At 38.9% G+C, this 11,767-nt stretch overlaps 1 protein-coding gene across 1 annotated transcript; it reads left to right on the top strand.

Annotated features, from left to right (window-relative positions):
• Positions 1-1,445: 1,445 nt before the first annotated feature.
• Positions 1,446-5,634, top strand: LOC140140475 (uncharacterized). The gene is made up of 3 exons (XM_072162234.1): positions 1,446-2,303; positions 4,515-4,565; positions 5,111-5,634. Exons 1-3 carry the CDS (start codon positions 1,649-1,651, stop codon positions 5,632-5,634), a joined length of 1,230 nt encoding a protein of 409 aa, XP_072018335.1. The 5' UTR covers positions 1,446-1,648.
• The last annotated feature ends 6,133 nt before the right edge of the window (positions 5,635-11,767 follow it).

Here is an 11,767-nt window from a genome sequence, read left to right as displayed (position 1 = left end):
TCTGTAAAAGACAAGAACTATATGTACCGAAACAAAAAGTAGTATGTCTTCATACAGTGATTTGTACAGCTTCTGGTTAAACAGCGGTATAGGCTAATTAAAGGGATACGTGTAATAGACTGGTTCTATTTTGGAAAAAAATGCGTTCCAATCGGCAAGTTGGCGTAAAAGCTGGCAACCAGCTTTTTTTTGCTAAATCTGGTATGCTGAACTCGAGTCTGCTAAGCAGTATTTTGAGACTATATAGTTAAGAAGTGATGGAGAACTGAAGGTCGATTTGCTTGTTGTACATGGGTCAAACGTCAAAGTTGCTACAATGTTCGTAAAACTTGCTGCAAATTGTTCCTCTAGCTTAGAGCTTTCAGAAAAAGAATAGCTTGCACTATCTGTGATGTCTGGTTAGTATGTTACATAGCAAAGAATTAAAATATATTTAGGATTCATAGGTTTCAATGGCCTTTGTATTTATTTATCATCTATCTTCTGAATTTCTCATCGCAGATAGTGAAAACTATTCTTTTCCTGAATCACGTGAACTTGAGGAACAATTTGCCTCCATTTTTACGAAAGTCGGAGCAACTTTAATTTTTCACCCTGTACAACATGCAAATTGACATTGGGCCTGTTGAGCCTCATAACGTAGTAACTATAATTATGTCCTACGCACACATATGTTACATTTTCGTGATCCTTAGGCCCAGACGAATAATTTGATGTGATTTTTAGTCAATTTTGAGCATGTTTAATTTGTGCCCCCTGTACGATCCTAAAGGGGTTTGGGGGATCATTTTACGTCATGGGGTTCAAAAACAGCTTGGCAAAATATTCGAATCAGTATACCCGAATTAACCAAAATAAGTTGGCCGCTTTTACGCAAACTTGCCGATTGACGCTTAAATAAGCATATAACATCTCAAAAAAGTAACTAACCCCCTTAAATAATGGTCATTATTCAAAAGGGGCTATTGTATTACAAATCTTTAAAATGCGTTGGAAGTAGAATTTATTTCTGCGCATTTTGACACCTCATTTGATACGATAGCTCAGAAAACAATAAAACACCGGTCGATTTAATGCAGTGAGGTCCAGATTTGAAAGTTGCACTTACATACAAAATTTTACAATACAAAAACACTCAGATATCATTACACAGCTTTCCTTCCATTACACTGAATGCAAAATCAATAGAATTTACTGCAACTTTCAAATCTTGGACTACATTGATTTAAATGTACGCTGTGACGTCAATATTTAGTCAATTGCTACAAATGAGGTGTCACAATGTGCAGAAATAAATTCTGCTTCCAACGCATTTTCGGATTTGTAATACAATCACCCGTTTTTTAATAATGGTCATTATTTAAGGGGGGTTAGTTACTTTTTTTGAGATGTTTATTTCTCAACTAGTGCCAGTCTACTTATACAAACTTTACTCACATGTTACTAAAGACTATCTTGGAAGTGACATCGATGGAGCATTAACAGGAACATGACAGTCATAGAAATCTCAAATGACGCTGTGGACTTGAGAAATAGCAAATTTAACTACGCCTCTACTCGTGAGACCGAATACTGTTAATTATTTTCGGTATTTTGTTCAGTTCCGTTAGAGATTTGACGTCAGACTATTACACGTATATAAGAACCTATGAGAAAAACTGAAACCAGAAAATTACTGATAACCGATTCTAGCGAGAGCTTCATCAGAACAATGGGAAACCGCGTGACCAAAACCAAAACTAAAACCAGATACGTAAAAGGGTGGAATGTGAAACGTAAAGAGACGGAGGTGAAGGACAAAACACAAAGTAATATCGTCGGTACACCATCTGATATGAAGCAAGTTACCACAACAATGGGAAACCGCGTGACAAAGACCATAACCAAAGCTAAAACCCAAAACTTGAAAGGATCCTTTCAGAATTATGAAGTTAGAGAGATACAAGACGAAGAACAAAGTGACATCGGCAGCCCGTCTGATATGAACCAGATTGAATATGTGGACATTGTGCAACCTGAAGGAGGAGGGATACAAGTCAAAGAACAAAGTGACATCGTTGGCAACCCATCTGACATGAAGCAGGTTCAAGCTGTGGACATCGTTGAATGTAGAGGAAGAGAGATCAAAGCTGCAGAACAAACTACCATCGGCAAACCACCTGATATAAGCCAGATTGAATCTGCTGCCATCCAGAGTATTAATGTTGGGACCAACCAAGGAGATATCATTGAAAAACAATTCAATGTGCAAGGGGCCAATTACAATGTGTATGGTGACCAGATTAACAACATATCATACTATGGTAAGTGATTGATGCAACGCATAGTATTATTACATTTTATGACTTAGTATTCAAGTTCCAAACAAGCAAACAAAACTAAAGCAAAAGACAGACAAATACACATGTCAAAAAGGTATCAATAGACAGAAATACAAGGGGGATCAAAGTAAAACAATAAAGTATTTTGCAGCCAAAAAATTTCATTTTCTAAATCAATATATTATTGAAAAATTATACTTTGATATTTGGCAAAAGTTCATTTTACAAGTCATATACTTTGAAACCTCTCTTGATTTATTGTTCACTGAATAGATTCATCAGGTTTGAAGATAAATAAATATATAATTTCTTCTAAACAAAACCAAATTTACTCACGAGTTTGACGGTTTCGCTTTTCATGGTCGAAAAGCATCATCAGAATATTGATTGTTGATCACTTCTTCCGGTTGGACGATTCCTGACCACAGAGGGTGTAGAACTGTCACTCAGTAGAGGATCATATACGTGACTTAGATAGTGTGCCCCGTCGTCCCTATTCATAACGTTGGGTCCTCTTCTACGAATCCAGATTGATTCCTTGATGCGTCTTATATTTGCATTACACTCCTTGCTAAGGATTTTTGATTTGTCCCAATCTATTACGTGGTTCTGTTGAACTGCATGGTCTGCAATAGCCGATTTTGATTGTTCAGTTTCTGACTGTTTGCGAGTTTGACGCGTGTAGTTTTGTTTTGTCTGTTGCACCCTCATAGTTTCTTTTTGTTGTTCTTTGAGTCGCGTTGCAAACTTCCTTCCGGTCTCACCAACATAAGTGTTGTTACAATTTGTACAAGGTATCTCATAGACGCAATCCGTGCTGTTAATGGGGTCAACCTTGTCCTTAGGGTGGACTAGAAGTTTGCGGAGGTTAGTGTTAGGCTTCATGGCTGTGGCTATGCCATGCTTTCTGAATATCCTATTGGCTTTTTCCGCAAGCCCTTCCACGTAAGGAATGACAACTAGTCCTTTAGTTTGGATGTCAGTGTCCTTTTTCTTTTTAGGTTTCTTTGCCTGTTTTTTATCCATTTTGTCTTTAACTTGCTTAAAAGTCCAATTTGGGTATCCACAGCGGCCGAGGGCCTCTTTGATTTTTTGTTTCCTCCAGTTTCTTATCCGCGTCCTCTGTTATGATGGAATTCATTCTATCAAAAAGAGTCCTGATCACCCCAAGTTTTTGGTGGATAGGGTGGTGCGAATTAAAATTGAGGTACTGGTCAGTGTGAGTGACCTTTCTATATACAAGTAACTTCACTGACCCGTCTGGCTTACGAACAATTAATGTGTCCAAAAATGGTATGGTGCCCTCGTGCTCTTTCTCATAGGTAAATTTGATGTTCTCAGTGGGGTCACTCTGATTAAGGTGCTCAGTAAGATTGTCTACTTGATCTTTTTGCACTATTTCCAATATATCGTCCACGTATCTCTTCCACAACCGTGGCTTACATGTGAGAGGGGCAGATGCTATGGCCTTTTGTTCTAAAAACTCCATGTAGAGATTGGCTACAACCGGGGATACGGGACTACCCATCGCAGCACCAAATCGTTGTTTATAAATAGTGCCGCGGAAAAGGAAATATGTGGTAGTAGGGACGACGGGGCACACTATCTAAGTCACGTATATGATCCTCTACTGAGTGACAGTTCTACACCCTCTGTGGTCAGGAATCGTCCAACCGGAAGAAGTGATCAACAATCAATATTCTGATGATGCTTTTCGACCATGAAAAGCGAAACCGTCAAACTCGTGAGTAAATTTGGTTTTGTTTAGAAGAAATTATATATTTGATTTATTGTTGTTATAATTAATGAGTTATGTACGTTTTACAAAAGTGTTGTGGTTTTAGCCCTCTTTACAACATAACTCAAGAACCACAGGACCTACAAAAGTATATCTGTGATATTTGAATTCTTCTACACACTCGCTATGAAATGATCAATGTAATTTATGCCAAAGCTCAATACCATTCGCAAGATGATGTGAAATACCAAATCGCAACAGTTTAAAATAGTTGCTAACCTTAAAGTGCCCCGAGCCTCTACGTATAATAGGCCTACCTGTAAAAAAAAATACTAAAACCACGCAATTCATTTATTTATTTTTGAACGAAAGAAAGAGCCTCGATGGCAAACGCAGTCTAAAGATTTATATCAATGACACAATTAATGGTGTGTTTTCATTATTGTATTCTTTAGGGCATGAGCGAACGGACACGAAATTGGACCCGCCAGCCATAACACCAAAAGGTACGGTAGGAATTTCGTTTTTGCAAAAACAAAAACAAGTCTTGGTTTTTGAGTATATGTAATGGTGTAGCATGGAAAGTATTTTGCTTGTTTGCATAATATTGTCACTTGATGCATTCCAATTTGAGTACGTACATGGCGTGCGGGATACACATACACACACACCCCGAGGATCGTACCGTATTACATGCATGGTCGCTAGTAGTAAATTCCAATTTTCTATGCTTTACTTCACTTGTTCGGCTCAAAATTAAAAGGGGACATATCTGACAGTAAAAGCTAACATTTTATGGAAAATAAATATTAATCTATTTTTACAGAAATGTTATAATACTATTTATCATTCACCTAATATTAATTTTAATCTCTTATATTATATTTGACTAATTTTTTTTTGTACCACCAAGTAGATTTTGTTCTTTCGTATTTCCATTTGGTAAATTAATGATCATATTAATTTTCTAAATGTTAATACACTTCTTATCAATTTTAGACGTTTCACATGTTTGTTTTCAAGATTGTTCCCTTTTCGTTTGACTTTTAAGGAGGCGAATCATACTTACAGGTCATCAACAAGAGACTGGCAACACTGTATAGAGAAAGGTATTGCCACCTTGCGACGATGGTAGGTGAGACGCAGGATACAGATGAGATGTTTATGAAGCCTGAATTGGCGTTAAAGACATCATGTGACAGCCAGAAAACTGTAAGCTTAAATTGTGATGATTTGCTGTCGTTGCAGAATCAAAAGAACATCAAGAACCATGTAGTTTTGGTTGGCAGCCCTGGTATTGGGAAGTCAACAATTGTACATAATGAACTCGCCTATAACTGGGGAAAAGGTATTACAAACTCACAAATAGACCTCTTATTTGTTATAGATATGTGTAAAGTTGAACAAAGATCTGATGTATTTGAGGTCATAGAAGATCAATTGCTCAGAGGTGTACAAAGAGAAAAGCTTGCAAAGTTAATGGACATTCAATTGCCTTTCTCTTGGATGGCTTTGATGAGCTATCTCCGAAATGGGAGCGGGAGGGAACAGGGAAAAGTCTATCTGCTGTCCTAGATGGTATATGGTTATCAGGTAGCCGTGTAATAGTTACCTCAAGACCAGAGAAGATACAAGACTTTCACAAACAATACCTGGGCTACACTCAAGTAGATTTGTTAGGATTTTCAGATGCAGCGATTTTGGATTTCATACAAAAAGAAGTCAGGGAAATTAGAGTCAAATGCAAGTGCAAAGAATTTAGAAAGAGCAATAGCGAATCTTTCACCTTCCTTATCGTGGTTATCAAAGAATCCCCTTACTCTTTCAATGCTATGTATTCTATGGAAGGACGACGGTCAATTACCTGACGGAATAACATCTTTATACAGTAATGTAGTTGACTTCATGCTGGAAAGATCTTACTCTGATACAGATTCTGCGGAAGCCATTCCTGCTGTTGAACACGTTCTGCAATGTGTTGGGAAATTTGCACTACAAGATCTTTCTTGCCAGAAGGTCATGGCCAAGGAGGTCCCAGCAGAATATTTGCAAGTATCACGACGTATGGGAATCTGTTCAACCCACAAAAAGCGTGACAGGTTTAAACTAATAGAATTTTTGACATTTCCATTGCACAGAAGTTTTCAAGAGTTCTGTGCTGCTAAGTATCTGATAAACGTAGCTGATACCAACCAGGATCAGTTCTTATCAGCAATAACACCGGTTGTTAATAATAAGAACTTACTTCAGTTTTGTTGTGGTCTTAGCTTGACAGCTGCTTCAACTATACTTCAACATATAGTAAGTAAAGCGGCCGTCAATGTAGAGAGTGAGAATGCATGTATATTTGGTGTAGGTCCACGTGTTGCTAATCCGTGGAAACTTCCTCTCCTTCTTTTGTTTGAGGCCGAGTCACGGATGTCAGAGGACTCTGTACAAAACCTACAGCTGTATGCACTTCTCAGTCCCTTATTCAAGAGTATACGAATGAATCATGGGAATTGGCCTCCGGACAACGAAATGTGTCACCTCCTTCAGTACTTCATCTCCAAAAAGGATGCCAAATCTTGGTTATCGCAAGTCAAGCTTGCTGTCATTGTTTTCTGTACAAAAATCGATATTGGCCCTTCACTAGCACGAGAGCAAACAACGCTGGTAGAGTCCTTGTCAAATCTTAACACATTGAAATTGAGCTCATCTATCCCTCAATCACGAGTTTCTTGTACACATATTCTTCGTAATCTGAGGCTAGCTAAATATTTGCAGAGTGCGAGCGACATACAACAATGCAAACGTACCGAGGTAATCTTTTCAGGTTTAGTTGTATCTGAACTTGATTTCATTTCGTTCCTTTCCAACCAGGTAGTACCATTTTATGTGACACTCCACAAAGTTACATTACTGGAAGAAACTGAGAGTAAATCCCACCACACTATCAACTCACTCAATGAATTAATTGTCTGTGATAGTAAATGCAAAGATCAGTCTCTTGGAACTGTTTTGAGTAGAATGCTTTCAGGATTACAGACACATATAAAACTTTCAATGAGTTGGAAATCAGACAAGCGCTTGTTAAAACCTACAACTGAGGATCAGATAACCAGCCAATCAAGAGAGGAAGATCCTAGGTTGGAAATTACAAATGGGAATCAGCCTCCGAGACGAGCAACAGCGGATCTTTGGTCTGAATCTACAACTGGGGATCAGTGTAAGAGACGAGCAACAGCTCTTACTTTGTCGGAATCTACAACTAGGGAATCTTCAAATCGGATCAAACAACTTCTTGAAGCCCATCGACAAAGCCTAACATTTGATTGCTTCTCTTCAATCCCCTTGCCAAAAAACATTCTGACGAATATTCTGTTATCAGGATGTTTTTGACCCTACAGGCATTGAAAAAATGCTTGAAAGTCAACATGTCCTCTCTGAGATAACATTACAAAGTGTGCATCTTTCTGGGAACGTAACTGATACATGCGTCAATGAAAATGTCAAAAATGCATTCTCAAAATGTGAGTTTTTCTCACAACTTGGCAACTTTCTTTCAACAATTTCCTGAAGTAACCGACTATCATATGTCAGGTATTAATATGCAAAAAGAATTTGTTGAAGAAATTGTGCCATTGACGGCACTTCAGAATGTTACGATTTCCCAATGTACACTAGGTAGTAATGTAAATGTGCTACTTCGTAGTCCCATAATGCAGCATCTTGACCTGGGTTGTAATAGCATTGACGGGTATGGGGCATCAGCACTAGGCCAGTCATTTCAATACACTCCAGTACTGCAGTATCTTAACCTGCATTATAATATAATTGGTTCATATGGTGCATTAGCGCTAGCTCAGTCATTCCAACACACTCCAACACTGCAGCATCTTGACCTGGGTGATAATAGAATTGGTTTACGTGGTACATCAGCACTAGCCCAATCACTCAATCACACTCCAGCACTGCAACATCTTAACTTGCGTTATAATATAATTGGTTCAGTTGGTGCATCAGAACTATCTCAGTCATTCCAACACACTCCAGCACTGCAGCATCTTGATCTGGGTAATACTAGCATTGGTTCAGATGGTGCATCAGTACTAGCTCAGTCATTCCAACACACTCCAGCACTGCAGCATCTTGTACTGCGCAATAATAGCATTGATTCAGATGGGGCATCAGCACTAGCTCAGTCATTCCAACACACTCCAGCACTGCAGCATCTCGACTTGGGTTGGAATAGCATTGATTCAGATGGGGCATCAGCATTAGCTCAGTCATTTCAACACACCCCAGCACTGAAGTATCTTGACCTGGATAGTAATAGCATTGGTTCAGATGGTGCATCAGCACTAGCTCAGTCATTCCATCACACCCCAGCACTGAAGCATCTTTTACTCGGTAATAATGGCATTGGTTCAGATGGGGCATCAGCACTAGCTCGGTCATTCCAACACACCCCAGCACTGCAGCATATTTTAGATTCAGATGGGGCATCAGGACTACATGTAGCTCAGTCATTCCAACACACTCCAGCACTGCAGCATCTTGACTTGGGTTGGAATAGCATTGATTCAGATGGTGTATCAGTATTAACTCAGTCGTTCACACATATGTCAGAATTAAAAAGTCTCTCTCTTTCACACAATAAGTCTGTTGGTCCTCAGGGCGTTGAGAATTTGTTCAGAAATCTCATTCACCTACCACAGCTTCTGGAGCTGAACCTATATGGCATTGAGTTGTCTGAGAAAGAATGCTCACCTTTGCTAATGGACTGCTGCAGAAAAATTTGTTGGGAATTTGGTGTGTATGGTGGTGTTCGATTATTATCACGTGATAAAATACAATCAGCGTGTGACTTAGTTAAATTTTGTTTTTAAAAGTGGTCAGTGAATGAACTCCATGACGATTCATTGACAGAACATCCAAAGTGTAGGCATTGGTAGGTGAAGAGACGAGAAATGCGCGGTCTCCATATAGAAGAAGCGTTAGCTTTTCGTATTTTCAGAAGTGTATATGGGTGGAGCATAATTGTGCAGATAAATATGGTCTAAGAAAATCTTAGGAGAATATCAAGGTGCGGTGTCATCCAAGGCTTTCCAAAAAAGCAGCAATAATATGACATACGGGTAGCTAACTATTCGAGTTATTTGAGAACCGGATAAATGTGATCGTACCTCAGATTATTTATTGGGAAAACACGAGTAGCAGGCTGTTGGTGACGTGTTTTCAAGAGATTACCATTATATCAAATAAAAGAGTGTTGCCATTAACAAGTCTAAATGTGATGAAGGGATGAATGAAAGAAAAACTATGAATTGATTGAAATGTTTAGTGATCATGGAGTTTTATCATATGGAAATGGGTCCAAATATATGTGACCGTACATTACGAATGAGCCGTAAAGTCGGCAAATTGTATTCTCAGTTACAGTGTAAAATGTGCACGAAGGTCGTATTCATAGGTACCTCAAGTTGATGCTACGTGTATCTCATTTTGATAGCGCCAGTCAAACATCTTTTAATCAATCAATACTCCTATTGTTGAAGAGGATAATAAACTTCTACCTATGTCTATAGAATTCTTAAATAGCTCTAGTCTTTGTTTGCTTTGGCTAAATCCTGTTCAAGTGGTGGGTTACAAAGCATTGTATTTTGTCTAGGTATGTATAACCAACAATTAACAATGAGAGGATTTTCCAGAACCTCGTTGACTTGGGGGTGATTTGAAATGACCGCCAAGTGTGACTGTTTGATATTTATTACCAGCATGTGGAAAAGGAGACACATGTAGAACCGAAAAAGGTACCATTTTTTGAACATGTTGAAGGAGCAAAGTTCAACAATAACTCCGCTTCTGGATATAGTTTGAAGTCAAATGATATACCATTTTAAAGCTTATTTTCTAAACACGAAACAAAACAAAATTTACCGGGCCGACTTTACGGCTCATTCGTGGTGTACAGTCACATATTAAAGCTCGCTCTTATAAAAGGTTTAGCAAAGATTCCTTTCTCCAACATGTCCAAGGGCTGTACGAAGCTAATTGGAATGTTTTTTGAAAACTAATATTGCCCAGGACAATTTGAAAGATTAATTCATGACCAGCTGTATAGTTATTTACAGGAAAACAATATTATGTCATGTGACCAGTCAGGCTTCAGACCAAAACATTCCACTCAAACTTGCCTGCTAGATGTCACAGACTACCTTCTCCAAAATATGGGTGATGGTTTGCTAACTGGTGCTCTCTTTCTCGACCTGAAAAACGATACAGTCCATCATGGAACGCTTCTTAGCAAGCTGAGCAAGAGTGGAATAAATGGTTTTGAGCTTGACTAGTTTAGTTCATACCTAAGTGAACGTCTCCAAGTCTGCCAAATTAATGATGCTCAATCTGATATGCTCCCTGTCCTTTTTAGCGTGCCCCAAGGCTCCAACTTGGGGCCTTTGCTTTTCAACTTATATGTTAATGATCTACCTTGTCTTGTTGACAAGAAGCAAGCTAAAGTTTGTCTCTATGCAGATGATAGAGCCATCTTTGCCAGCGGACAGGGTACATCTCAGATTGCTGAAATCCTAACTCATGAAATGGATAAAGTGACTTAATGGTTGTATAGAAATAATCTTACATTGAATGTAAAAAAAAAACACGTTATGCTGTTTGGAACGAATGCCAAAATGGTAAGAAGTTCTGAAGCTTTTACTGTAAAAATTCAAAATGAGTCTTAGATATATCGATGAGGTACATATCTTCAAGTACCTGGGTGTTTATCTAGATCAATCAATAAAACTAGGGTATTTCTGAAAGATGACACATTAAATACCCTGTATCCCTCCCATCACTCGATTACTGTGATGTTGTGTGCGTAATGCTGCCAATAAATATATGTGTAAGTTGACCAGGTTACAAAATAGAGCTGGCAAAACTATTCTCAAGATAAAGAGGCTCGAGTGTCTTGGGTGGAAGGATCTTGACACTAGAAGGTTACTTCGTTCCAATATTTTTCATAAAGTCAGTGATAATTTCCCGTACCAAACAAGAGGTAGTGAGCATGGTAACCCACCCAAAATAAGGATTGCTGGTAAAAGAACTTTTAAATACAGAGGAGTAGTTTCCTGGAATCGACCTCCAGTTGTTTGTAAAAATCCCTTCCACTTAGTACAAAAAAACTTCAAGCAGGTTTTTAATATGAAAAACATATATTTTTTCTTTTTATCTGTTTATCCAAATTGGTGCATGTTCTTAAATTTCTAATTTATCTTTGAATTTTTTTAATGTTTTTGCGTAATTTTTTTCTGACTGGGTGAACCCCTGACATTTGCACTACTAGCTCTGCCCCCTGTGGCAATGCCGTGGGCCTATACTTACCCGGCTGCCTGGGTGTTGGTAGTAGCAGGGACCTGGTAGTAGTAGCATCTGGGAGTCAACTGGTTGCTGGTTTTTACCATGGGATCTTGGCTCCTATGACGCATGTTGGGGCTACCGGCTCGTAGGTAGCGCTTTGGGGCCCGTGGGGTTGCTCCGGTGGATGGAGTGGGCGATGGTGGTGGCCAGGGTTTCATATAGGTCTCTGTACTGGGTTTGGAGACGGAGGGTGCTGTTCGAGTGGTTTTCGGACTGACCCTGGTGTTTGCCTTCTGGTAGCATGTTTTGGGTTCAGGGATGTTCTTTTTCCATACATGTCTGTCCCTGTGCTTGTGTTCTGGCATTTGAA

This window comes from Amphiura filiformis, chromosome 19 (assembly GCF_039555335.1).
Source record: "Amphiura filiformis chromosome 19, Afil_fr2py, whole genome shotgun sequence".
NCBI lineage: Eukaryota > Metazoa > Echinodermata > Ophiuroidea > Amphilepidida > Amphiuridae > Amphiura > Amphiura filiformis.
The sequence above is the reverse complement of the archived record's forward strand: the minus strand, read 5'-3'. Positions and strand labels throughout refer to the sequence as shown.

What these genes read in the sequence shown, in the direction of transcription:
- LOC140140475 (XM_072162234.1), top strand. Translation starts at nt 1,649, where the DNA reads ATGAGAAAAACTGAAACCAGAAAATTACTGATAACCGATTCTAGCGAG. An exon ending in TAACAACATATCATACTATG is followed by an intron (nt 2,304 to 4,514) that starts GTAAGTGATTGA and finishes TGTATTCTTTAG; the next exon opens with GGCATGAGCGAACGGACACG. An exon ending in GCCAGCCATAACACCAAAAG is followed by an intron (nt 4,566 to 5,110) that starts GTACGGTAGGAA and finishes TTGACTTTTAAG; the next exon opens with GAGGCGAATCATACTTACAG.